Source organism: Aspergillus novofumigatus (assembly GCF_002847465.1).
Source record: "Aspergillus novofumigatus IBT 16806 chromosome Unknown P174scaffold_5, whole genome shotgun sequence".
Classification (NCBI taxonomy): domain Eukaryota; kingdom Fungi; phylum Ascomycota; class Eurotiomycetes; order Eurotiales; family Aspergillaceae; genus Aspergillus; species Aspergillus novofumigatus.
Window position 1 is genome coordinate 2,055,819 of NW_020194278.1, and position 26,148 is coordinate 2,081,966.

A 26,148-nucleotide genomic window follows, 5' to 3' on the forward strand; every position below is an offset into this window, starting at 1 on the left:
GTTATCCATAGCGTGCGGAGATGCCAAGACACATTCAATGAACAAGCTGCGTAATTTTCAATAATACTTGCTGAAAGTCTGCTGCAATGTGGAGCAGAATATGCGACGTGTACGGTGAGACCAAGCTTTTGATACAACTTCGGGTAATTTTCAATTGATTTGCAAAGTTAACTCGGAGAAATGTTTTTGCAGCCTAATTTCTTCCGCTTCCTTGGTGATCGACTGCAATCAATGACAGCAGTCCAGCGCAATTGGAAGAGGAATCGGCCCTAGGAACTTCAGATTCCAGCTATTCATCCAAGATGGTATTGCCCAAGTTCTTCTCACCGCAATCACGCATGCTCACTGTAATCTAGGTCTTCATTCTGGGTGTGAATTTCCCCGAGCGGAATCTCGTCAAGGCAAGCGCATCTCTATCCCAAGACTCAGGCCACCCGGCCAATCCTCTGTTTGTTCATACAGACTTAGCCCGATTCTGACACTCAACATAGAAATCTCTCGAGGCGTTCTTCGGCATTGGTCCCCTGGTTTCTGCACGCCTTCTTGCCCGCTTCCACATCCACCCCACATGCAAGGTTGGCGAGCTTGCGAACAAGCAGGTTCTGGACCTCACAGCTGCTTTATCCGACATGAAGATTGAGAACGATCTCCGGAGACAGATTCTTGATGATATTAAGCGGTTAAAGGAGTCGGGTTCGTACCGGGGTAGACGCCATGCGCTGGGATTACCGGTTCGGGGACAGAGAACGAGGACACAGGTGGGTTTATCCTTTTGTGCTTGCGGGTTTGGTGACAGACTCGCATCGTGCTATGACTTGGAAACAGGAAAGGCAATACTGACGAGATCCACAGATTTCGACCGCTGTCAAGCTCAACCGTATGGAAAGAAGACTGTGACTTTGAATATGATGGCTGCTATACTTCAAGGCATGGTAATGGCGTTATGCTCGTTGGCTCTTATGTACTTTTGAAATTTCTATATCCATGTATCATATTATAGGCAGGAGAATGCGAAGCTAAAAGCAGATCAGATCTCCTCTTCACTATGTGCTCTTTGATCTCTACAAAACGAATCTGATGGTGTCTAAATCAGTCATGACAAAATCATGCGTGTATATTGGAACGAGGCAAGAATAACTCCAACTTTTCGTACTCCACTAAGAAATAAAAGAATATGTGCGATGCATATTATGCCGACAATACGCCTTCGCCCCGGTTGATTTGAATCCTCTTATCCTCTCCCGCACTAACAATGCCGACTGTCTTGTCCCAGCAAACACTGAAGACCTTGACACCTTCCCCTCCGACGCGCTTAGTATCAGACTTTCCTTGCTCCTCCAGACTCTTCCGTGAGATGGAGTAGACGCTCTCGCCAACGACACCGTCTTTATCGGTCTTCGTGGCACGGATATCCCAGATGCGACATGTGCCGTCGTGGCTTCCACTGATCAGACCATATGTACTGTGAGGGTCGCGAGCCAACGAGACAACGGCGTTCGTGTGACCCCGCAATGTCATGGCGGAGATTCTCATCGCTGATGTGCGGGGGTCAATGAGAGTAATGTGGCGCGCGGATGTTCCCGCAGCGAGCAGGTTGAGCTCCGGAAGATGCTCAAGGGAAAGCAGCGAGTGAGACGTCGTCCGGGTGTCCACCAGAGTAGAGGTGACAAGGTCCCATGTGCGCAGTGAATGGTCCCAAGAAGCCGAGTAACCGACCGTCGAGTCCTTCGCATCGAAGATAGCAGCAGATACGGGCGCGGTGTGGGAAGACAAAAGTGCCAATGGCCCTCGCTGGGGAACAGTCACGGAAGAGTTCAGCTTTCTTCTCTTAGAGCTTCTCGATGCGGCCGATGGCAGCAGGTCCTCTGGTGCGGCAGGGGCGTCGGATTTCTTGGTCGACCAGAAGCCGACACTGTTATCTGAGGAGGCGGATAGTATACGGTTCGAGGGCGCGTGCACGGCCAGAGAGTTAATGCCAGACTTGTGTCCGTACAGCTCGAGCTGGGGAGCTATTATGCCTGAGAACCCTTCTTCACTCTCAGAGTATTTCCATAGACGCACTGTACGATCAAGGCCTGCCGATGCGATCTGGTTCGGTGTGACGAATTTGGCCGCTTTGATGGATGCCGTATGCCCCCCATCGGCGGCCGCTGGGGAAGTCGCAACAATCTGAGATGACATGTTCCACACCCGAAGCAAGCCGTCGTAGCTGCCGGAAAGGATCTTCTCTTGGCCTTGAGAAATTGTCGCTGATGCCCAGGTGGCAGCGGGAGAGGTTGCAGAGAGCACATCAGTGGAGCCAACCCAGTCATCGTGCTGGAAGGATGCGATGTGCAGCGGGGAATCAATGCTCTGACATACTCAATCTCCAAAGTCGTCTCCGCGGAGATACCGTTGGCGGTTAGATATTCATCGATCGAAGTCCGCAGAAATGTCCCGTTGATCAGAAACTCGAAAGGTATCGGTTTGTCGTTCCCAAGGAGGTTGTTCACCAGTGTCGAAAGCGCATATCGTCGCAGACCTGTAGTAGCAGACGTGTCAGATTTGCGACAATTTAGTCGAATGATATTAGAAGGGAATGACCTACTTGTAGGAACCAAGATTGGTCCAGTGTTTTCTGGCAGCGCAATATCTTCTTGTTTGCTGGTGAGCTGCACGCGGACCTGTCGCTGGGCAGCAGACGAGGTCGCAGTAGCATCAAAATCTGAGCCGTCGTTCATATCGAATTCTGGACGGTTACTATCTCAGAAGAGGCGTGTTTGAAAATTCTCGTCGGCATCAGAATCTTGCTCCGTCGACCGTAGAGCGAGGAAAAAATACGGCAGCCGATGCGGCCACTTGCGCAGTGCGCGGAGTTTCGCCGCTACCCCAGTCTGCCAATTCGGAGAAAACAGAGAATATCTACAGGCAAAACAGTCAATCATATCTGCGTTGATCAATGATCTCTTGTGCTATCTATTAAAGCATGTAATTATATACAACTTGTCAATTGGGGTCTTATCCCCGAGACTGTCGTCGAATATCTGCAATCGCCTTCCGTCGGTAATCAGACTCCGCAAAGAGAGCCTCGATCAGATCAACCACCTCGTCTGCTGAAAATTCGAGCCGAAGCTCTCCTTCTGTCCACAGAAATTTGATGTCGGCAAGAGAACTTTCCAGTATATTTATCAGGTATTGGAACTTCAGCCAGTTGCGCACGTACACCGCGGTCATTGGCACACGCTCAATGCCTTCAGTTGGCCCAGGCATGAACAAGTCCTCCAATTGAGAGACATGATTGCAGAAAGACACCAGGCGTTGGGACTGAGCTTCCGAGATATCGCCCAAATCCTCGATATCAATGATAATCTTGTTGATGACGGAGGCTACCAACGATCCAATCGATTGAAGAAGCGCAGAATGTGACAGGATTGGTTGCCATTCCTTGTAAACATCGCGGATTCTGTCAACAGTGGCGCTTATTGCGTTTTCGCACTCCCCAAGGAACGGCTGTTCTGAACACTGACTGAATCCCTGGGCACCATCGAGCAAGTCGGTGACTATTGTGCGTTGAGTCTGCATCTCCTTGCTATAAGCGAGCTTGCCGAACTTTTCAAGTGCATCCAGATCCGAGCTGAGGCGCGAAAGCTTATGTTCCTCAACCATAGCCCGGAGCTGCTCGACGAGGTACAAACTGTCGTTATACAAGTACATTTGTCCAGCATTGAGTTTGAGGCTGTAGAATGAAGGTGCCGTCGCCTTGAACATAGCCAGGATTAACGTCGGAAGTGCAAGAAGGCCAGCCCCAGAAGAGACAATACGCGTATGATCGTGTCTAAGTTGTCGTAAGCGCATGTAGAGATCATAAACCATTGTCAACTTACCCAGGCTGTGTGATGGCCTCCACATCCGTGACCTGCTGCCGGACAATCGCCATAATGGAGTCCGGAATATCCGTGATAGTGTAGTGCTCTCTCAGGGTAACTTCGCGGGGTGCATGATGTCCGATATCTCTTCCAATTACAGGAGTCGCCTTATCAGTCTCCTGGGCTGGTTGGTTTTCAACACGTTGATCTCCGTCTTCGTCGTCGCCCCAGCCCCATGCATCCGCATCATCGTCGTCGGCGGATTCTGAGATATCAGCGTTGGGCTCCGCTACGTCCTCCTTACCGTCGTCGTCAAGACCCCAAGCGGCAACATCATCCTCATCTTCTTGGGCTCTTGAGGGGATTCCCTTGGACTCGGCCCCATTGTCGTCGTCCCAACTAGCGTCCCAATCGTCCGAAGTGGCGTTTTCCAACAATACTTCATCTGCTTGAGATACCTCTTCCTTTTCAACCCTTTCTACTTGCTTCGTCAACCCGTGACTCCCCGCAAGAACTTTACGGACTTGATCGAGAGAGTCAGCTCGCCGCCTGGTAAGCCAGAGGCGGGGTGCTTGATTCACCCAAGACACAAGTTCTTCCTGCCCGTGCCATCCAAGTGTCTCGATTGTCTGAGCAAATTTCAACACACTATCCAGGATCGCTTCAAAGTCAGCGAGGCCGGCAAGATCTGTAGGGATTGCAGATGAAAGCCAAGATGATATGATTTTGGAGGACAGAGCCGGTACGAAAGTGCCGGAGAAGGAATCTGAAATGGACGAAGGCAGACATTGCCGGAGAAAACCTAAGACATCGGAGACACGATCGAGCAGCTGCGGAGCAGTGGTTGTGGCTGGTTCTTGCTGTACATGAATCGAGCCTTCTGCAACACGGATCGGACGACTATAGCCGTCCAGATTAGGAAGCAATATTGGTTCCACTATCGCTAACAGAAGATCCTTCTGCAATTTGTCGTTTGCTGGGACAAGTAGGTCCAATCGAGCCATAGCAGCTATTGTATCATCCAGCAAGGCACCTATTCGCCGTCAGATTGAATGATACGCGAATTTCTCTAGATGCGACTTACCGTCATTTTTGGCGACCTCGAAGCTGCCGGCCTGTCTGTCAACCTTCAGTAGGTTGTTCCAGCGAGCCCGGAGATCCTCCGCAATCTGTTTTCTCAGTTCGGCGACATTCTGCACCAAGATGTGTTTTACGTTAGTGTTGGCGAAAAGACTATCCTTTTCTACAGTGTCTTCCACCGCGTCCACCGCGTCAATGGCGGCCATAATACGGCCTTCCGCAAGGTCTGTCCGTCCTGCATTAAGTCGCTGGCAAAGCTCTTGTACCTCCTCGAGGGTCCTAGTCACGGCCTGGTTGAAAGCAATCTCTGTCTGAATCAATCGAACCTTCGCAGAGGCATCTTCGACCTTCAGCTGCAAGGGCCTAGTGTTCTCGTGCTGCGCAACAATCTCACGCGCCGTAAGCCTGGATCGCTCAATATCTGCATGAAGCTGTTTGGCTTGCGAAATCCAACCATCGGCATCAAAGTCATTCTCTCGACTCAATGAGTTTATTTCAACCTTGTGGAAAGTAAAGATATTAGCATTTTGGGTACTGAACATTGCGGATATTGACAACGTACTTCGACCTGCTCCCTTGCATTCGATATAAGCTCCAGTTCTTTAGCGAGAGCTGACGTAGGAAACACCGATGATACAACATCTTCTGAGCCTGGAAAGGTGCCTTCTGTGACGAAATCCAGTACCGACTGGCAAATCTTCTGCTCCGACGCCTGCGGAGACATCTTTCAGACAGTCACTAGTGTCTGAGCTTGCCCTGAAATATAGCCCAGAAGTAACCTCCAGCTCTGACTGGCGATAAACTGCTGGCAGTGCTTGATGATATATCCTGGGGCAGGGAAAGCTATGAGCTCCAGTGCTGGTAGTAGCTAGCAGAAGCGAACTTGCTGTCCATAATAACAACAATCCCCGCCATGTGACTTCACCGTCAGATTCACCGCCTTAGCTGGATAAGCTGATGAAGCCTCACCACGAGCTGTCTTCTATCGACGTAAACTAAGCCTTGAAATTTGATTTATTTGCTGATTTGCACTGAGGACGTCCCTTAATGCTGTAGAATTACTGGAACTCCAGTCACTCGCGCCTGGTTGACGTCGTCTGTTGAGACTCTTCCGTGCTATTGGCATGGTTGATCTTAGGGAACGGGACCCAAACTCCACTCTCAGAGGATCCTGAGTTCGACGACAGCTGCAACTGTCTAGGATCCTAGCTCGTTTTTCACCTAAAACAGCAGTATTGGCGCCGCTTACGCAGTCGTGTTGTCTCGGCATTTCCAGCGAGGCCTGAGTCGGGCGTATCCTACTCGATCTATGTGAGTACAATACACTTGTTGTCTCTACCGAGCACAAACGGAGAATCAAAAGATTCTGTCCCGCGTTATATCGACGTCAATGCCGCTTCGAAGTGTGTGCTATGCCATAGCGCCATAAAAGTCCACGTCCAACGTGTTCTTCGCAGCATTATACAAGCCAGTCGCTCTTTTTTCGTTGATATTTGCGTTTCTGTTATCTGGATGCCGGTCATGGAATGGGTGCAGCTCCCGTTTCTCTCATTGAACCAGTCATTCCTCTACTGTTTTCCGATGACAGACGTGCTCAAACTTTGAAATGTCCCTCAATTACTGACTTTGTACTAGATTGTCTCAACGAGATTTGTTCGGCAGTATTTGGAGGATCGGAAACTGGAGAGAGTTTCAGTTCCTGTCATACGGCAATATGTCACCCTCTAACCAGAAGACTCACTTTAAATTACTCCAAAGGTTCAAGCCTGACTACTCGCCGAGCGAGTTCATTCAATATGAATCTGAGAGGACCGGGATGAGAGTCGTGGTCATTGATCAGAAAGGGCCCAAGGTGACGGGGTACTTTGTTCTCGCCACGGAGATCCTGGATGATTCAGGAGCCCCTCACACTCTGGAACACCTGTGTTTCATGGGATCGCGCAATTATAGATATAAGGGATTTTTAGACAAACTCGCTACGCGAGTGTATTCCAACACAAATGCCTGGACGGCCACAGATCACACAGCCTACACGCTGGATACAGCGGGCTGGGAGGGGTTTTCTCAGATCTTGCCTGTCTACCTGGAGCATGTGATTGCACCTACCCTGACAAATGAAGGCTGCTATACAGAAGTGCACCACATTGACGGTTCCGGTAACGATGCGGGTGTCGTTTACTCGGAAATGCAAGGAGTGCAAAACAACGCCGCCGAGCTGATTGACTTGACGGCTCGACGCCTGATGTACCCGCCTGGCGTAGGCTTTCGTTATGAGACCGGAGGCATGATGGAGCAACTTCGTGTCCTCACTGCAGACAGAATTCGCGCATTTCATCGTGAGATGTATCAACCTCGTAACCTGTGTCTGATTATCACGGGTGAGGTGGACCACGATAACATGCTGGAAACGCTTGACAAATTCGAAGACACTATCCTGGATGTTATTCCAAGTCCCGATTCGCCATTCAGACGACCATGGATAGATTCCAAGCAAGCTCCTCCATTGGAGAAGTCGATTGTGAAGACCGTCGAATTCCCCGAGGAGGACGAATCTTTTGGTGAAATAGAAATCAGGTTTTTGGGTCCCGATTGCACTGATCCCGTACAAAGTGAGTCCACACGTCTCCATCCTTTTTGTGATTCATAGCTTATATGTACAAGCCGGTGCTCTTAATGTCGCACTTTTGTACCTGGCTGGGTCGTCGGCTTCTCTTCTAGAGAACATCCTTGTGGAAAAGGAACAACTTGCCAGTGCCGTCTACTATGCTACGGAAGATCATCCAAGTGTCGAAATTCGCTTCACCCTGACCAGTGTTGAAACCGCCAAACTCGCTCAGGTGGAGAAACGATTCTTCGAAGTCCTTGATGACGCCATGAAGAAGGATCTGGATATGAAGTATCTGAAAGAATGCATCGAGCGACAAAAGCGGACTTGGAAGTTTTCCACCGAGAACTCTGCTTCTTCTTTGGCAGAGTATGTCATCTCTGACTTCCTCTTCGGAAAGAAGGACGGCTCAACGCTGCTGGACGTTGCAACCTTGCAAGAGTACGACGTTTTGGAGAAGTGGAGTGAGGATGAATGGCGGAATTTCATCAAGAAGTGGCTCTCGCATGCACCACATGTCACTATACTTGGCGTGCCATCAATGAAGATGTCCGAAACCTTGAAGAAGGAGGAAGAGGCCAGAGTCGCAGCTCAGAAGAAGCGACTCGGACCCGAGGGCCTGAAGGAATTGGCCGACAAGCTGGAGAAGGCAAAGGCCGAAAATGATCAAGAGATTCCTAAAGAGATGCTGGAAAAGTTCAAGATTCCTGGCACTGAGTCTATCCATTTCGTGGAGACAACGACGGCCCGATCCGGTGCTGCCTTGACAGCCGGACGCGCGGATAACAAGGTTCAAAAGTTGGTGGATGCCGATGGCTCGGAGCTGCCACTATTCATTCATTTTGAACATATACCCAGTAGCTTCGTCCAGCTTTCACTTCTTATCTCGGCTCAGTCGGTGCCAGTCCACCTTCGTCCCCTTCTGTCCGTGTATACGGAGGCGTTCTTCAACCTACCCGTCCAAAGGGAGGGGAAGACGATCAATTTCGAACAGGTTGTGGTTGAATTGGAAAGGGATACTGTTGGCTATTCGATGGAGGGCGCAAGAAGCCTGGGCAATTCGGAGATGTTGCGCATCTCCTTCCAGGTCGAAATTGAGAAGTATAGCAATGCAATTGCCTGGCTCGAGGAGCTCTCCTGGAACTCGGTCTTCGATGTGGAGAGACTGCGCGCGATCACCAGTCGGCTCCTTGCTGACGTGCCCGACGCCAAGCGTAGTGGTGATGACATGCTGGCAGCTGTGCATGTCATGGTTCACTACGCGCCTGAATCTATTGTGCGGGCGCGGAGCACCTTGGTCAAGGCGCGGTATCTTAAGCGGATCAAGCGACAATTGGCTGAGCAACCCGATACCGTTGTTGCTCGCATGGAAGAGATCAGACAAGCTCTTTTCAAGTTTGAGAACATGCGAGTTCTGGTCATCGCAGACATTGACAAGTTACCCAATCCAGTCTCAGCCTGGAAGCCGTATGTTGAGCGACTCGGTGATATGACCAGTCTGAAGCCCGTGACCGTCCGCAGGGACTTGCTGAGCGAGGCAGGTCGCATCCCTGGTGGAAAGTCGTATGTGGTTCCGATGCCGACGATTGACTCGTCATTTGCCTACGCAACTGCTCGAGGTCTTGACTCGTACGATCACCCCAAGCTCCCCGCTCTGCTGGTTGCCATTGCGTATATGAATGCCGTGGAGGGTCCTCTCTGGGTCGCCGTCCGTGGCAAAGGCTTGGCTTACGGTACCAACTTCGCCTATAATATCGACACCGGCTTTGTGAACTTTGATGTATATCGGTCACCGAATGCACACAAGGCATTCGAGTCCAGTAAACAGATTGTCGAGGACCACCTCTCCGGTGATATCTCCTTTGACCCCTTAATGCTGGAGGGTGCTATCAGCAGCATTATTGTCAGCTTCGCCAACGAGCAGTCGACCATCGCCAGTGCGGCGCAAGGCAGCTTCATTCGTCAGGTCATTCGAAATCTGCCCAGCGACTACAAGGAAAAGACGCTCAAACAGGTACGAGTTACTACTGTGGACGACGTCAAGGCAGCCTTGCGCGAAATCATCCTGCCGTTGTTCGCTCCGGACAAGGCGAACCTTGTTGTCACCTGTGCACCTGTACTCGAAGAGGTAAGAGTTCTCTTGCATGCGTAGAATAAGGCTATGAGCTACAGATACTTACACTCAGTACAGACAATCAAACAAGGTCTCGAAGTGGCTGGTTTCACTCCTGCAGTGCAGCCACTTAAGGACTTCGAAGATGACTATGGATTGAAAATCGATGGCGACGAAGAGGAAGAATCCGACGACGACGACGACGACGACGACGACGATGAAGATGATGCGTCTGAATCTGAGGAAGACGAAGAAGTATCTGATGATAACGAGTGATGCAACTTATGATGACGTTGGGGAGGCATCGTACGAGCGGATGTATACCTCACGACCTAGACAAGAGTTCTACGTTCACTATGATAGACCCGGCAGGTACTTCTCCTCCATTATACAAGAAAAGCGTAAAGAGAGAAAACCTGCTGTCATTCCTAGGCGACTTCGAATGGGACATGTGGACTTTTCAAGCCGTTTATACAGCAATCTAGATAGACTATGCAGATTGGACGAAGAAGTCCTGATTCGCAGGCAATTCAACATATATTAACCTCTGGCCAATGATACAGTATCTGCTGTCTTAGTCGTCTCACTAGACGCAAACTTGATTAAGCTGCTCCATACTGCCAGTTGTGATTGGAGCTGATGGTGCAGTAAGCGCCGGGGTGTAGGATAGCTGCGCCGCACAGTATAACCAGTTTAGTGTCGATCATGGGTTAACCAACGGCCCCAACCTCAAGTAGTGACACAGCCAGCATGATTTTTTCACCGTAAGTAATTCTTCTAACTCATGCCTTGCTGTGAGCAGCCGTTGACGGGTTATCCAAGGAAATTCCGAGACAACCCTGACGATATAATGAATTCCATGTCATAGTCCTCTTGAGGTTGAGTACTTTTGTTGTATAGCAATCACTCCGAGTCAGCAGTCGTCTGCGCTAAAGATTGATGCAATGTCACGGTTCACAGCGATGACAGCGAGATGGTTACTTCGTCGCCAAATCAATGCCAGCTCCATTTTCCTGGCATTGCTGTCGACGGTCCCCTCCGTCTCAGCTACGAATTGCTATACGCCTGACGGAACAATATCGAACGATCGCCCTTGCAACGCGTCAGCCTCGGCCAGTGTCTGCTGCACGCAGGGCTTCCTCTGCACTTCCAACCAGCTCTGCCAGCCCGCAGGCTGGTGGGATGGCTCCGACGGCAATCCCCTCCAGTTCATCAGAGGGACCTGCACCGACAAGACGTGGGCTGCGCCTGAATGCCAGGGACACTGTGTTGCAGGTGAGCCTAGAGCCAAACCCACTAATTACTGTGTTCGCTCAGTTGAACTCTGCCTGCAGATAACCCCTCGGGAGGAGAGTGGGTGATGCGATGCGGAAATACCACCAACAACTACTGCTGCTCTGCAGATGACTGCTGTACCAAGGTTTCGTACTTGAAATTCACACTGGATGAACCCACCATTACTGCGACGGCGGGGATAGAACCTACCTCAACGGCGACAACTACGACAGAGTCCTCCAGGGAGACATCCACGGCAACAACAAGCACAAGGACGTCGACGACGCCAACACCCACCACAAGCGCAGCCTCCAACTCGAACGATTCGCTCAATTCAGGGTCAGGCTCAACGACAAATGTAGCGATCGGCGTCGGCGTCGGTGTCGGGGTAGGCGTTGTCATCATAGGATGTCTGCTCGCGTTGTTTGTAATGCGCTCGCGCCGGAAGAAGCGACTCGCAGCCCAGCAGAACAGTTCCGCCTTCTTGCCGGGGTCTCAGGGAGGCCCGTTCGGTGTCTATCCTCCGGTGACTCGAGTCCAGCATCCCTCAGAGCTAGACTCGCAGCAGCAGCGCCACCCGACTGTGGCGGAGCTAGACGGAGTCCACACGGGGAAGCATGAGGTGCGGTGAGATTGGGATAGATGAGTGGTGTTTACATATGCATGATTAATCTCCGCGGTTTAGCATTTATACCCGGAGTGCTTTTGGTATGTATATCAGAAGGATTCTGCGAACTGATGGGGATAAGAGTTTGCGCTATGCTGATGCCTCATGATCATTTGGTGTTGCTTCCAATTCCTGTATATAAAAGAAGTTAAGGTGGATGGCTTCTTCAGTCCATATCCTGGCCCAGGAATGACAGACCATACGTATAATAGACGCAAACCGAAGTATAATGTAAGGACCTGGTATCTGTATGTATATGGTACACGTGGAAAAAGCATCTTGTCCAGGGAGACACAAGATGCACAGCAGCTATCCAATCAATCGAAACAGCAGAGTGATCGGAATAGCTATCCCTTCTCAAATCCCCATGAACACAGGAATAATCCTGACAAGCCCAGAAAGAATCGAGACTGCATCGTCTCCATATCCACCGAGTCTCGACATCCAGCCAGACAGAGCCCACGCCGACTCCCACACAATTCTCCCAAAGATCATGAGCACCGCAAAAAGCAAACCGCTACCAACTCAGCGACTTCCGTCCCTTCGCTCTCCGGTGCTGGAGAACCTTCCTCCCTCCCCTCGACCGCAACCGCGCAAGGAAACCATGACGACGTTTCTGCACTCTTCGCGAGGGATTGTAGGTAGCACGTTTACCGGCCAGCGACGCACTGGCGGAGAATGACCGAGTCTGCTGCGTCAGACCGAATGACAGCGAAGAGACGGGTGTGAGAGATGTGCGGAATGAGGGGAGACTCTGTGTCAACGGGGTCGGTTGTGAACGGAGGGCGGATGAAAAGGTGCGGAGTGGTGTTGATAGGGAGGTGGTGAAGGTCTGAGTCGGGAGTCTGCTGCTTGAATTGTTAGCTTCCTAGTCCGGTATGATACGAAAGTCGAAAGGATACTCTGATAGTATTGACAGGACGTACCTGAACGGCTGGGAGCGCATTGCAGTTCGCAGCGCGGAGGGCACGGCCCTACATTGGAAGCAGAGCATGTCGAAGTTTCACAAGAACAGAACAATTAAGTAGTTCGTGATCGTTTTCTCCCAGAAACGTATTGAATGGACCGCTCAATATTGCGGAGACGATGACGGTCGCTGAGTCTGAGGCTATCGGACACTGACTTGGACAGTTGAGGCGGACGAAAATTGAACCTCCGGCGCGGCGGACGCACGGACCAGCAGATTTCTTTTCAATTTGATGCTTCAAGATTTCATGATTAGACCTTCATTCCTTCACTTTCGCTACACTCAATTTCTCCGAGACTATTCTATACAAAAAGCCATCCATCCAGGGCCGCGCTGGGATATACGCTCATCAATTGCGCCAGGCCACCAAACTTCTCCCTCAACCATCCACTTGCGACACTACATTTCCATCGTAAACCAATTCGATCTTCATTCCCCGAAATCAACCGAGCAGACAACAAGCCTCAGAAGATCCAAAATGGCAACTCAAGGCCCCTCTCCTCTTCATCCAACAACCATTCTCTCCTCAAAACCCATCTCCCAGTCCGCCGCCCACGACTTCCTCGCCGCCTATCTCGACCGCGCCGCCACAGATCCAGCCCTGCAACCCAACGCTAGCATCAGCGAGCACGGCCCTATCTCCCGCACCACAGCTGCAGCGCCGAACCTCATCCTGCACAATCTGAAGCGCGTCCAGGCCGGGTTGGCTGGTGAGGTTCTGGGCCGCGATTTGACTCTGGCGAAGATCAACGCCGGGGAGGCGCTGCAGGGTGAGACCGGGGATAATGTTGTGTGGGAGGAGACCAAGCATGAGCAGGTGGCAGCAGATGATGCGATGGATGACGATGAGGAGGAGATGCGAGGGGAAGATGACGAGGAGAAAGAGCAGCAGCCTGGGAGGGTAGAGGGTGAGGCTGACGAGCATACCGTGGACAAGGAGGAGCGGAAGAGGAAGAAGAAGGAGCGTAGGTTGGCTGAGAAGAGAGCTAAAGCCAAGGGGGCGGACGCATAGATCGATACCAGCTGGAAGCTTCATTTGGGTTACTTGCATCGTTCTGCTGATGGATTTTCCGTCCGATTGGTTGGTTCTCAATAAACAGGACCCGTGTCTTGCTATTGGCGTTTGTTTTTGGATGATATTACATCACACAGGGTATGGAGTTTGCTGTTATACTATAATCAAATCGACCTTTGCTCTACAACAAACGGACACCTTTTTACCCCAGCCGCCACCTAACACCGTGAACGGAACGAAACAGGAGAGAAAAGACTTATATCGAGCGAGGAGAATCGGTTTGAGTTTAAAGCTCCCGGTCAGCAGCCTTGACTGGCTTTTCGCTATCTTCCGTCTTCGCGTCGGTGACCTTTCCTCCCTGCCAGCCAAGCGCCTTCAGTCGCTCGGATAGGATCGGGTGCGAGTAGTGGTAACTGGCATACATCCAGTCGGCGTCCATCGTGCTCAAGTTCTGGATCTGAAGCTTGAGAAGGGACGCGGCAAGCTGTTCGGAATACCCGAGCTTCACGGCGAAGGCATCTGTGGCACAGTCAGCTTCTGTTTCTAGAGAGGTCCAAGAGGACAGAAATCATACCAGCTTCGAATTCGAATTTGCGGCTGAGAACGTTCATCAAGAGCTTGACGACGGCATCCATTGGAGCCAGGGCATCCGAGAACAGGAGGAATCCAATCATGATGGGCATTTCCTGGTGGAAGCCAAATGATTGATACAGGGACTTGTTGTTCACAAATACCGAGAATAGGGCGAAGATGTAGAACATGTGAGACTGTAACATAGATCATTAGCCTTCATCTGTGTACTTCTGTGCCTCCATAAGGGCGCGATATCAAGCAGTTGTTCAGTAAAAACATACCTGAGCAATAGCAAAGAGCTTAGTAGTGTGGCCGAGGCTCCAGTGACCAAGTTCGTGACTCAAGACGGCGACGACTTCCTCAGTCTCGCTCTTCTCAATCAGAGTATCATAGATGACAATGTGCTTTTTCCACGGCAGTCCGTAGAAGTACGCGTTGCTGTGAGCACTCCGCTTGCTGCCGTCAATGACATACAGCTCATGGAGAGGGAACTTGAGCTTGCGGGCAAGGCTCTCAACGCCTGTCTTCAATTCGCCGGGTTCCAGAGGCGAGAGCTTGTTGAACAGTGGCAAAATGACAATGGGGTAGATGGTGATAGCGAAGATCTGAACGAAGACACCAAAGAGCCAGAGGTAGTAGAAGAACGAGTTGCCAGTCTTCTGGACGATCTTAAGCACGGCGCTGATGATCGGCGTTCCCAACACAATTCCCAGCATCTGACCCTTGAGCATGTCTGTGACCCAGAGCTTGAGCGTCTGCTTGTTGAAGCCAAACTTCTCCTCCAGAACGAAGGTGTTGTAGTATGAAATTGGCAGGGACAGGGTGGTGCTGATCAGGTTGAAACCGAAGACGAACAGAAGCGTCTGGGAAATCTCGCCCTGAAACCGAGAGGGAAAGTACCGGGCTAGCAAGAGACCGCTCAATCCCCACAGCTTGGGGAGGACATCGCCGTAGATGAATGCAAGATTCTGGATTTGACCGTAAAGACCCGAGATGAAACCAAACTTGGCTTTTGCGCGACCATAAGCCTATAGAGAAGCGGAAATGTCAGACTTGCAATCTTTACAATAGCAATATTACCATCTCTGCTTACCTGACTCTGATCGAAGACTTTCTGTGACACTTCATTCTCCAACACCTTGGGTGGCTTTGTCCGCTGCAACACCTTGTATTGGCGGAAGGACAAGAATCCTTCGAGAATGAATTGACCTAAAGAGAATCCCACGAGAACATTCTTCCACGGGAAGAACGGGCGGTCCAGAAGACGCGCAAGTTGCTGTCGAGGGCAGAATCGTTCGGTCAGCTTGAGCAAGTAAGGTACAACATGAACAATATCAACAGAACATAGATAGGTGGCTACAAAGGAACGAATTCGGAGAGCTTACCTCGAGGATATACATGGCTGGAAATTCAGCACAACAACAGGCGATTCGGACAAAGCGCTGTGTTGTTAACCTGTTGTTCGCAGCCTCGTGGTGTTGACAGAGGCAAGTACTCCCGCTCGATGGATGGTGATTTAATGTCTTAGTCAACAACCACTTAGTGCAAACTGGCCGCATCTCCAGCTGACCGAACAAAGAATGTTCAACCGCACATTTCAGGACATGAATGGATGTGATCTTTGAGACCTATGACCATAACTGGTTTGATAGTCTATTCTGTATATATCGCATATTCAACTCTGCTTATATGGTTGACTCCTCCCCATCCCGCTGTTCGTTTAGATATATCATCAGTTACCTGGCAGAGAACCTACATATGTACTCCACCGTAGGAGAGAAAGCAACAAATATATAAAAGAAAATAGAAAGTTTTCACATAAGAACAGCTTCATAACACACATCACAGAAGTAGTGGCACTTCATCAACGTGACTCGTCCTTTTATGCACCTGTGTCTCAACCAAAACAGACAGCCTCTAATCTTTTAATGACCCCCTTAAGTACGGCCGTCTCTGCATCTCGTAAACAACTTCCTCAGAGCTCCAACGGCTGGAAGAGATGAGTGTCGGAGCTTCCTGTGTTCTCTAAACTGGAGTGAGTCCCGACGCTCTTCCGTGACCTCGAGTAATCAACCTTTTCTTTTCTGCTGCTTCCACTGCCTTGGTCTGCTGGAGAAGAATCGGGAAATGCGAATGAGCTCGGACCCAAATGTCTCCCTCAACAGCTCCACGAGCGGGTCGACCCAATTGACCTGACAAGCGATTTTTGTCTAGTTCAGAATGGGCTCAAGAGTGTTACCACTGTAACAGATTAGTTATATGAATTCATATCAACGATAAGTAGTCAGGATGACTTACGCGACAATATTGGCCCAGCCGATCAGACGCCAATGCTTGTCAATTCTCCGGCTGATAGCAATCTTCTCTCCAATCTCTGTACAAGCCGGGCTGGTCAAGCTGAGCTTGGCAGCATCAGCCTTCACACCCATAACCTTAGCACCAGTGGCCGTAGAGCCGATGTTAACCATGAGGACCTCGTTCTTAGTGAGCTTGGCGACCTTGGCCTGCTTGCCGTCGGCAGTCTTGACACCGAGCAGACGACGCAGCAGGAAGTAGTTCACCTCCAGTTCAGTGTAGATGGCCGGCAAACGGCCACGGTGACCTAGGACGAAACCGACGAGACGATCGGCACGGCACAGGGTAGGGTCGACACGGGTACCGACACCAATCAGACCTCCAGGCACAGCGAACTTCAGATCGTTGTGCTCAGCAAAGAGCGAGACGACCCGGGAGAAGATGGGGCGGCACTGAATCTTGCCGTTCTCGTCCTTGGTAACGAGACCGGGGCGAATCTCAATTTCGTCGTTCAGCTTCAGCACACCATTGAGGATAGAGCCACCTGCAACACCACCCTTCAACTCATCGATCTCCGCACCGGGTTTGTTGACGTCGAAGGAACGGATGACAATCATGTGAGGGGAAGCAGTGAAGTCACGGACGGGAACCGGGATGTGCGAGACAAGGTGTTCGTTGACAGCGTCGATGTTGTACTTGAGCTGAGCAGAGATGGGAATGATAGGAGAGCCATCGGCGACAGTACCACGAATGAACTTCAGGATTGATTGGTAATGTTGCAGAGCACCGTCTTCCCTCATCAGATCAACCTTGTTCTGCAGAATGATGATATGGCTGAGCTTCATGATTTCAATAGCTGCCAAGTGCTCCGAAGTCTGAGGCTGGGGCAAGCTTCGTTTCCGGCAATCAGCAAAAGGGCGGCGTCCATGACGGCGGCACCTGACAACATGGTACTCATGAGAATATCGTGCCCAGGGCAGTCGACGAACCTGTGAGTAATGAGGATTAGCTATTAGTCCCTTTCGAGACACGAACACAAAGCTTGTTCTACTTACGAGACATGTCTCAGCAATCTGTAACGACCTGTGCATCCTTCTCTCTCACATGGAGGGTCGACCTCCTTCTCACTCTTGTAACTCTTGAAGCACGTCGGGCGCGGGCACTCAGGGTTGTCGCACTTGTAGATCTTCGCGTTGGCATAACCAAGCTTGATGGTAATATTACGCTCCAACTCATTTTTGAACCGGACAGTCTGCACCTCCGAAATAGCCTTCACTACAGTCGACTTGCCGTGAGCGACGTGTCCGATAGTACCGATGTTGATTGTCGCCTGGCGCGCAATAATCTCGGGCGACAGAGGCGTGAGTGTCGACAAATCGAGAGTCTCTGGGTCGGGCTGCTCGGGAAGTTCTGGACGCTTCGGCTGAGGAGCAGGGGGCGCTGAGCCTTTCTTCATCGCAGACTTGAGGGGCTTCTCTTCCACGTCAAGGGGCTCCTGTTCTTCAATGTCATCCTGGCCGTTCGCCGCATCCAGCATGGGAGAGCCAGGCTGCGATTCATCGTCGGTAAAATCGCCGTTGGTAGCCATGATTGCGATAATAACCCTTTGATTGTTCACGGACAGAGAGATGGAGAATCCTTGGGGTTAAAGGAAGGTGTTAGTCCGAGAGTGGAGGGTGATAATCAAGGGTTCCGTTGTTGGATGAAATTTGCTTGCTTGGAAAACGGAGGCGATATGATACCAGTGGGGTTCGGTTTGTGCAGTGGAGTGTGAGTGGGCGGTGGGAGTCTCGTTCGTGCCCTGTGGGCTGCCAGGTCCGTTGGGTTGATACGGTCAATCGAGAAAAGAACAGGTCAATCTATCTATAAGCTCGGGGAATCTTCAAGGATATTATTCTCTCTCGCATGGAACTCGTGGATATATTGGTCTTGATGAAGGAATGGAGTTGGCTGATTTTTCTATCTTACTGAGCTCAAACACCTGGTCGGTCTCTTCACTGCCATACCCGAGTGACTCATGTCATCCAGTAAAACATCCTAGCATGAAGCAAGCGTTATGGTAGCATCCTGTATGGTATGTTACAGCCTTGATGGTTGTTCAGTCAATCTAGGAAAATAGTTGAACAAATTGTGTTGCTTTTAGTAATTTACATCCGGTGGTCTATGAGGCACATGGTCGGGTATATAGAACAATATCACTGGAAGCTATGTACATTCATTCTTCGTCAGTCCCTTCGCCGGACTCCTCTGACTCTTCTTCGTCCTCCTCAATGTCGTCTTCTGAGTTCTCGTCGAAATCATCAGGCATCAAAGGGTCTGGGGGTAGCATGACGAAGGCCCTGAGGCAGGTTATCCGATTCCCTGTCTCATAGACGTTCAACAGTTTTCCAACCTGCAGATTCCTTGATCCTTGGCTCTTGTCGTCAGAAGCCTCCGGTTTCTCCTTCGTATTACGAATGAGACTATTCGCGCGCAGCATCCATACGCGCACAACACCCTCGCTGTTCGCGGTAACCACAAGAAGATCGCCCTTCTGTGCGGTGGACTCCTCTCCCACATTCAGGATCTCGAAATCCTTGACTCTGCCAGGAAAGCCAGCTGCCCTGCCACCGAGCTCAGCAACAGCCTCAGCGTAAGGAATTGGAGATTCGTCGTCATCTGCAGCCTTCTGTAGCCTCTTAGTCGAGTAGAATATGAGTCTGCCATCCTCTGTGGAGACAGCAAGCAATTCCTCGCCGTCTTCCACAGAGGGGTCAAGGGCGACGTATTTCATCTGATGCACCTTGCTTCGTGGACTTGGTAGCACCCTGCAAACGGGTGTCGAATCCTATAGATAGTTAGACTTGCTCGCGCAGATTCAAACGGTCGACAGGAACACTCACTATTCCAAAGACGACGGCTCCCCATTCAAATGCAACCGCGAACTCTTCACCCTTTGAGTTCCATTCAATCTTTCTGCCTTCGCCAGTGCTCCAGCGACCTTCCTTCACACTCTGCAGGACTTCCCTGCTAAAGTTCAACACTCCAGCCTTCTTTCCTGTCACCAAATTCCAAAGTCTCATGCACTTTTCTCCCCTGCCAACAGAGAGCATGAGCTTCATACTGGGATGCACTGCGAAATCGTTGACTCCCGAGGGAGCGCCTCCGGGCGGCGCAGTGTCACCACTTGGTCTTCCCTGCACTTTGGGACGCGGGGCCTTGATAGTGGAGACAACTGTCCAGTCGCGAGTCTTCGTGACAGAAATGTTATTATCCTCCGCAGCAGCCAATAACTTGGAGCGTGAAGGGAAATGCAAGGCGGAGATATAGGCACTGTGGTGTAGAAGAGAGCCAAGTTCTCGGTTTTTCGGGTTCTCCAGGACTTTATTTCCAGCAAGGGTCGGAACTGTTGGATAATGCTCATTGATCGTTGGCGTAGTGGCAGACAACGAGTAGAGATTGATTCGCTCATCTGTGCCTCCACTGGCCAAGATGACCTTCGGTGGCTCAGTGGAATCTTTCTTTGGCACCGGAGACAAAGCAAGGCAACGGATAGCAGACGCATGAGCTTCGAACAGGAAAGTATCAACGAATTGAACGAGATTTTTGTCGGTCTCAGCTTCATGAGAATCTGTAAAGTTGAAGCAGGCTGGAGAAACAGCAGCAGTGAAGCCATGGAGCACACGCTCATAAGAGCCAGTGACTATCTGCAATGTGACCGCAGGACTGGCTGCATCAGATGAGACAACATCTTCAGCTGTGGATGGTTTGACAACTTTCGCCGGTTTCGCAGAAGCTTGGGTATCCTTGGAAGACTGTTCCCTCTTGCGCTTGGCCATGACTGTGTTTATTTAGCGATTCCTTCGACGATCTGTCTTAAGCGATCTAATATAAACAGTTTAAACGCTCTGTAATGCTGGAAAACGGATAACTTTTTTTTTTCTGCCAGACTTATCGCAGTCTTAGGCGGTGACAGTTTGAGGAGGCGGCCTTGATGCCTGTGGCGCGGTCACCACTACGGAGTGCTTCGTAGACTGGTACTGAATCCGAATGCGGTCATACGCTCTGAAGTTGGTTGGTGGCCTTGAAGCCTGAGGCTGCAACAACACCCCTGATCTCATTCCTGACTTACATACTCTTCTCTTGCTTGGACTTGCCCTACCTGAACGCCATTAACAAGACTGTTCCCGGCACCCTTTCATACCTAACACTTGCCCTCCCCATCACCAAGCAGTACCTCCAGAATCAACCAACCAAACTCGCCCGTACTACCCGTCCAGAAGTTTCATCACCACACCCCAAAACTCCCTTCAACGGTGAAATCTTCGCGTCTCAATTTTTCTTCATCACATAACCACACAACCCCGCCAGATTCATCATTTTTGAGCGACTTTTTCCATCTGGATGACTTCGCTCAACCCATCCCCCTTCTTTTTAGCGCGTTAATCGGATGCTGTGTTCCCGAAATAGACTCGATGCTCCGTGACGAGCTACTCCGCTCCAAGAACGATGAGATCGCGTAAGTATTTTATTTTTTTCGAGCGACTTTTTCTACTGTACATGATCTCCTTATATCGAATTATCGCTTATTTTAATTTTTTTCAGACGTTGTTTGTTGTCGCGGAAGCGCAAACTGAGCGAGCTCTACTTTGCGACCGTAGGCTTCGCGGGCGCGACCGAGAACGCTCCGACCAATGCGCTATATCACCAAAAAGAACAGACATTTCTTGACGCCAACGACCTCTCTAAGTAAGTAACTATATTGCATCTCACTCGATATTACATGCATACGTTCTTGCTTTTGATTTGTTGTTATTTGCTGTTCTCTTTTAACGCTCATTCCTCGTATTACGCATTACATGCCGGTATTCGAATTTTTGCGTATTCCTAATACATCTATAGAGGTCGCTATTTCAATGAAGCTACTCTTCCACCCTTCCCCGACTTTGCAGCTCTCATCCCGCGCCCTGAAGAACAGCAGACATCGCCGGAGGTAATTGAACCAGTTGTCCAAACACAAGATGTCTCCTCTGTCAATGCGCCTAAAGCGGAAGGTGCCGTTCGAGGCATCGCGCCCAGTTTCCAGCAGCGGGAGGGACAGACTGCACAGGTGATTGAACAGAGCTTGATTGAAGGTTCGCTTAAGAAGGATGATGCGCGCATCCACCAGCAGCCGGCGCTCGCTGCAACTTCCGAAATCCCGCAGGTCACCAAGTCCCATGCGACGCTTGCGCAACCTGACCAACTGCTGCGAAAGGCGAGCTTTGCAGTGCCTGAAACTCCACCTACAAGTACCAGCCACGAGTCGGTGGATGTCAGCGTTTCTCCGGCTCTGAAAGAACAGCCCCCCGGCGAAGTCGCACCTCCGCGCGCGGTCTCAAACCAACTACCGTCTGCGCAAAGAAAGCCTGAAAGTCGGCCGTCTCTAGTATTGGCTCAGCCTTTGGAAGATCAACCTCTCTCGCCCGCCTCGTCCGCAGGTCCTTATTCCAACAACACTCCGGCCCCTGTCGCTGTCTCCCCTGATACCAGCCCCGCCGAGGAAGTTACAGAAGGAGCGGATGAAGTTGCGCTGAGCCCCAAACATGTTGGACCAGGACATTTACAGCCAGGCTTGGTCCCCTCGACGCCGGACGAACAGCTTCAGCTGGAGGCGGCGCAATCTCTTCAACAAAACACCTTAGCAAGCAAGTCGATCGGCGACGTTACAACGGCAAGCAGTCTGTCCAATGAAGTAATCAAAGAGGATGTTGGTCACACCCCGTCTGCGGCAGCCGATCCATTAAAGGAGACACAAGACCAGACTTCCGCATCTGTAGTGCCTCCTGAACCCAAGAGACCAGATGGAGTTGTCGTCACTCCCGAGGAGTCCCAGCCACCGGCACAGCGTATACAGGAAGAGACCCAGCCTCAAGTGGGCGCTGAAGTTAAGGCGGTTGCGCCAACGACTCCGGCTGGCAAGAAGCCAACGGCGGCGACTATGATTCCTGCTCAACCAGAACGTATGACAACTCGTGTATCATCGGGGGCCATCCGACACAAGTCCGTATCTGAGATACTCGGCGAGACTCCAAAACCATCTGTCGTGCAACCTGAGAAAGCTCATCCGATTGAGAAACCTGCTGATATGGTGCGGGCTCCTCCTAGCGCCTCGCCCGAATCTGCAGCGAAGATGCGCTTGAAAGATAGAAAAGCACGAGAGAAAGAGAGGAGCAAGATGTCGACTGTCGTTTTCCCCAAGCAGCAGCAACAGCAACAACAGCAACAAGAAAAGGATGATTCTTTGGATATTGTCCGCCAGTATGCGGGCGAATTAGCTAGGTTGAACGAGGAGCAGGACTATCTATTCACCTTGTTTCAGAATAAGGCATATGCTCCTCCTCGAGGAACAAATCTTAGTACACTGCTGGCTTCAGCTCACAAGACACTTACAACCTCCAACCACCTCCTTGAATATCAAGAACAGATGGACTGCCGTACCTTACGTCGAATCTATGCCCTACAGAATGCGAACAGATGGCCGCTGCGCCAATTGAAGCGCTCCGTTGAGCCTCCTCGGCATGGAACGCATTGGGACGTCCTGCTTGATCATATGAAGTGGATGCGCACCGACTTCCGCGAAGAACGGAAATGGAAGATTGCAGCGGCGAAGAGCTGTGCTGACTGGTGCGCCGAGTATGTCAACAGTGACCCAGAGCATCGTGCCCTTCTTCGTGTGCCGTGCAGGATACCTTCTTCGAATTTTGAAAAGAAAGAGGTCCACGCATCCAGCATGATTTCACCGCCGGAGGAGACCACTGAGGAGATGCTCGTTGTCTCGCAGCCTACTCCGGATCTTATACCGTCCGCAGAAGATGAGTCCGTTAGTGACGGCTTCAACGACGAGATACGCCACGATCTCCGGGACACTGTGGCTCCAGCTGCAATCTTCTCCCTTGGCTCGGATGAATTCACTTTCTCATTAGACATGACACCTGCGGCCCAGAAACTCCTTGATGAACTGCCGATATACACACCTGTGAAGATCGCTCCTGGGACCAATCTGCCGATGTTCGAGCAGCCTCCCGATTCTGCCTGGAAAACCGAATTACTGCCCGTCTCGAAATATGCTTCTGGTAGGATCAAGTTTCACGAGACTGAGCCACCCAGAAAGCGTAGCCGCTATGACTACTCTCAATACGATTCTAATCCGGAGCACGGCATGTTAGACTTGCCGCCTGAACAGACCAATGTTGCGCTTTTCAGGCCTGAGAATAAACCCATACGGGATCGGATCCATCCCGGTCATTCCTTCAGGCCCCCAACTGAATACCCTATGCCTTCCGTTGGTTTCTTCGAGTCCAGGCAGTCCTCTCAGTGGACATATGCTGAAGACGACGAATTGCGACGTCTTGTGAAGGAGTATTCATACAATTGGTCGTTGATATCCAGCTGCCTTACTCCATCATCGCAGTTTACATCGGGCGCTGAGAGACGGACACCCTGGGAATGTTTCGAGCGGTGGGTGGGATTAGAAGGACTGCCTGCCGACATGTCGAAAACACAATATTTCCGCGCGTATCACCAGAGGATAGAAACTGCCCAACGCACTGTCTTGGCCCAACAGCAGGCTGCTCAGCAGCAGCAGCAGCAGCAACAGCAACAGCAGCAGGGGGGCAACAACAGTGGCCAAGCCCAGCCACCGATTCGCAGGCGTACAACGCAACCTGTGCGAGTCGACAGAAGGAGGTCTTCGAAGCACCTTGCATTGCTAGATGCTATGCGAAAGCTGGCTAAGAAGCGTGAGACGATGCTTCAGAAGCAGCAACACGGTAAGCTTTTAACATAACTGAGTGTTGGATTACACTGACCTCTATCCTCATTTCTTCCAGCTTCTCACCTTGCTTCGCTGAGGAAGGTCAATGAAGCAAACCAGCCGAAGCCTCCGATCTCGTCCCCTGCCGAGTTCAGTCGGCTCAAATATGATCGGGAGTTGAAGCTTCAGGAGAGACAAGAGCAATACCGTCAGCAAATGATAGCCCAGCAGAGAGTAAGACTTTCTGTCACTCCCCATAGAAATGGACCTGGCCACTGACTTCTTCTAGGCGAATTTGGCAGCTCAGCGTGCAGGTCAAATACCTAACCAGCAGCCGATGATGAACGCTCCACCTGGACGAACCCCTAACGGTATACCTCATAATCCTGGAACTCCCGGTATACCTGGCGCTACACCTAACGGGATGCCTAATGGAATGCCCAATGCATTGCCGAATGGCATACCGCCAGGGGTGGGCGTCAGCCAAGGCCGACCTCACATGCAAGGCATGCCGACTGGCGGACCACCCATGAATGGCCCCATACCTCCGAATCCGATGGCGATGAAGATGATGCCGCAATCCGGGATGCCACAGGGTCCGGGTGGTCGACCTGGAATGCCAATGCAGACATCTCCGGATAATACCCGCGTTATGCGCGAAGCGAACCGCTTACAAGAACAACAACGTATCTTGCAGTCTCGGCAGCAGCCACCGCAGCCACCGCAACATCAGCAACCTCAGGCTCAACAAGCACAGCAACAATTTCACAATCAGCAACAGTTCGGACCGCAAGGCTCTCATTCGCCGAATATGAATCTGCCTAATGTCAACGGCACCCCGAATAACCCAGCTATGATGGCGGCTCTCCAGGCCGGGAGTGGAATGCAGAGCCCATCTCTCCACAATGCCATGCCTCAAGGCGTGTCCACTCCGTCTCCTCGGATGGGGCAGCCCAATCTTCTATCGGGCGGGGTTGTCCCGACGATCAGTAGCATCCAGAACCAGATTCAACGGAGTAACCCTAACATGCCCCCAGAGCAAGTGAACAAATTGGCCACAGACCGGCTACATCAGTACCAGCAGCAGCGAATGTCCCAGGTGGCCATGAATGCAGCCGCAGGTAACATGGCTAGTGTCCAGGCCAACTATCAAGTTCCTCACGATGGCAATTTTCAGTCTCCTCAACCTGGCATGAATGGGGCACCGGGCATGCAAGTTCCTCAGTCGCAAGGATTCTCGCCTATGATGCGTGTCCCGCAGCCTGCTCAACAGAATCGAATGGGAGTAGGCAACTCACCCGCGATGAATGGCGCCCTTCCCCAGCAGAGCCGTAGCGCAACACCGCAAACACAGCGCAGTGGAAGTGCTCAAGCGGGCCCCGTACCAGGCTCAAGCAAGAGTCCTCATCCCCCTCAGGCTCAGATCCCTAGCGGCTGAGGCTCGGAATCCGTGCTCTCTGGTGCAAAAATCGTTGTCGTTTACTCGATGCGCTACACTTCTTTTCTACTTCACTTGTACATATTTTGCCCACCCCAGAATACTTTTATTGCCCACTTCTCCCCATCCTCCTTTCCGCGCTTCACGATTGAAATGTCACACCTCCCTTTCCCGCCCCCTCCTTTGCACCACTCGAGCTTCCTGTTGTCCGGGGTAGCCTCTTGCTCTGACACTTCAGTTCCACACCTTTTTTTTCAGACGCTGCCTCGAGCTGCACCCGAATTTGACCCCATGTAATGGGATGCATGGGTATACATCGTGTGCTCCCTCTCGGGCTTTGACTCCTCGCGATTGCTGATGTTTTCACTACCTGTACTGATAGGATGGATTTGAAAGTACTTGGACGTACTCGTGAAAATCCGCATGGAAATGATGAAATCTAAGAAGCCAGCAATGCTAATTGTGCGATTAGACCTATTTCTTAAACCTACCTCTATCACT

The 26,148-nt window shown here is 51.1% G+C and overlaps 11 protein-coding genes across 11 annotated transcripts; 5 read left to right on the forward strand and 6 right to left on the reverse strand.

Moving 5' to 3' along the window:
* Positions 1 to 229: 229 nt before the first annotated feature.
* On the forward strand, positions 230 to 1,064 carry P174DRAFT_442897 (mitochondrial 37S ribosomal protein uS13m). Its single transcript, XM_024827690.1, has 4 exons — positions 230 to 305; positions 357 to 401; positions 492 to 758; positions 853 to 1,064. Exons 1-4 carry the CDS (start codon positions 303 to 305, stop codon positions 895 to 897), a joined length of 360 nt encoding a protein of 119 aa, XP_024681633.1. The 5' UTR covers positions 230 to 302; the 3' UTR covers positions 898 to 1,064.
* Positions 1,065 to 1,188: 124 nt separating this feature from the next.
* On the reverse strand, positions 1,189 to 2,782 carry P174DRAFT_505073 (WD repeat WDR12/YTM1 family ribosome biogenesis protein; the record flags this gene model as incomplete). The annotated part of the gene is made up of 3 exons (XM_024831244.1): positions 2,588 to 2,782; positions 2,358 to 2,521; positions 1,189 to 2,316 (listed from the first exon to the last, which is right to left on the reverse strand). Exons 1-3 carry the CDS (start codon positions 2,718 to 2,720, stop codon positions 1,189 to 1,191), a joined length of 1,425 nt encoding a protein of 474 aa, XP_024681634.1. The 5' UTR covers positions 2,721 to 2,782.
* A 142-nt stretch (positions 2,783 to 2,924) lies between these two features.
* On the reverse strand, positions 2,925 to 5,798 carry P174DRAFT_513484 (uncharacterized protein). The gene is made up of 4 exons (XM_024831985.1): positions 5,488 to 5,798; positions 4,930 to 5,425; positions 3,864 to 4,878; positions 2,925 to 3,814 (listed from the first exon to the last, which is right to left on the reverse strand). The coding sequence occupies exons 1-4, from the start codon at positions 5,647 to 5,649 to the stop codon at positions 2,998 to 3,000; spliced, it is 2,490 nt and encodes an 829-aa protein (XP_024681635.1). The 5' UTR covers positions 5,650 to 5,798; the 3' UTR covers positions 2,925 to 2,997.
* Positions 5,799 to 6,215: 417 nt separating this feature from the next.
* P174DRAFT_505075 (putative zinc metalloprotease) lies at positions 6,216 to 10,194 on the forward strand. Its single transcript, XM_024831245.1, has 3 exons — positions 6,216 to 7,534; positions 7,587 to 9,658; positions 9,722 to 10,194. The coding sequence occupies exons 1-3, from the start codon at positions 6,640 to 6,642 to the stop codon at positions 9,917 to 9,919; spliced, it is 3,165 nt and encodes a 1,054-aa protein (XP_024681636.1). The 5' UTR covers positions 6,216 to 6,639; the 3' UTR covers positions 9,920 to 10,194.
* Positions 10,195 to 10,388: 194 nt separating this feature from the next.
* P174DRAFT_442901 (uncharacterized protein) lies at positions 10,389 to 11,794 on the forward strand. The gene is made up of 2 exons (XM_024827691.1): positions 10,389 to 10,918; positions 10,978 to 11,794. The coding sequence occupies exons 1-2, from the start codon at positions 10,606 to 10,608 to the stop codon at positions 11,547 to 11,549; spliced, it is 885 nt and encodes a 294-aa protein (XP_024681637.1). The 5' UTR covers positions 10,389 to 10,605; the 3' UTR covers positions 11,550 to 11,794.
* On the reverse strand, positions 11,717 to 12,651 carry P174DRAFT_452288 (mitochondrial 54S ribosomal protein bL34m). Its single transcript, XM_024829068.1, has 2 exons — positions 12,512 to 12,651; positions 11,717 to 12,433 (listed from the first exon to the last, which is right to left on the reverse strand). Exons 1-2 carry the CDS (start codon positions 12,577 to 12,579, stop codon positions 12,103 to 12,105), a joined length of 399 nt encoding a protein of 132 aa, XP_024681638.1. The 5' UTR covers positions 12,580 to 12,651; the 3' UTR covers positions 11,717 to 12,102.
* Positions 12,652 to 13,030: 379 nt separating this feature from the next.
* On the forward strand, positions 13,031 to 13,564 carry P174DRAFT_422067 (uncharacterized protein; the record flags this gene model as incomplete). Its single annotated transcript, XM_024825011.1, has 1 exon — positions 13,031 to 13,564. The coding sequence occupies one exon, from the start codon at positions 13,031 to 13,033 to the stop codon at positions 13,562 to 13,564; it is 534 nt and encodes a 177-aa protein (XP_024681639.1).
* Positions 13,565 to 13,853: 289 nt separating this feature from the next.
* Positions 13,854 to 15,540, reverse strand: P174DRAFT_461502 (zinc metalloprotease; the record flags this gene model as incomplete). Its single annotated transcript, XM_024830005.1, has 5 exons — positions 13,854 to 14,086; positions 14,142 to 14,334; positions 14,422 to 15,168; positions 15,234 to 15,443; positions 15,526 to 15,540. The coding sequence occupies 5 exons, from the start codon at positions 15,538 to 15,540 to the stop codon at positions 13,854 to 13,856; spliced, it is 1,398 nt and encodes a 465-aa protein (XP_024681640.1).
* An 810-nt stretch (positions 15,541 to 16,350) lies between these two features.
* Positions 16,351 to 18,023, reverse strand: P174DRAFT_461503 (translation initiation factor eIF2 subunit gamma; the record flags this gene model as incomplete). Its single annotated transcript, XM_024830006.1, has 4 exons — positions 16,351 to 16,381; positions 16,439 to 17,316; positions 17,367 to 17,424; positions 17,491 to 18,023. The coding sequence occupies 4 exons, from the start codon at positions 18,021 to 18,023 to the stop codon at positions 16,351 to 16,353; spliced, it is 1,500 nt and encodes a 499-aa protein (XP_024681641.1).
* A 544-nt stretch (positions 18,024 to 18,567) lies between these two features.
* On the reverse strand, positions 18,568 to 20,374 carry P174DRAFT_452291 (putative 60S ribosome biogenesis protein Mak11). The gene is made up of 2 exons (XM_024829069.1): positions 19,318 to 20,374; positions 18,568 to 19,262 (listed from the first exon to the last, which is right to left on the reverse strand). Exons 1-2 carry the CDS (start codon positions 20,251 to 20,253, stop codon positions 18,651 to 18,653), a joined length of 1,548 nt encoding a protein of 515 aa, XP_024681642.1. The 5' UTR covers positions 20,254 to 20,374; the 3' UTR covers positions 18,568 to 18,650.
* A 205-nt stretch (positions 20,375 to 20,579) lies between these two features.
* Positions 20,580 to 26,113, forward strand: eaf1 (MYB and HSA domain protein). The gene is made up of 5 exons (XM_024827692.1): positions 20,580 to 20,933; positions 21,020 to 21,163; positions 21,317 to 24,225; positions 24,286 to 24,443; positions 24,499 to 26,113. Exons 1-5 carry the CDS (start codon positions 20,890 to 20,892, stop codon positions 25,645 to 25,647), a joined length of 4,404 nt encoding a protein of 1,467 aa, XP_024681643.1. The 5' UTR covers positions 20,580 to 20,889; the 3' UTR covers positions 25,648 to 26,113.
* Positions 26,114 to 26,148: the final 35 nt, after the last annotated feature.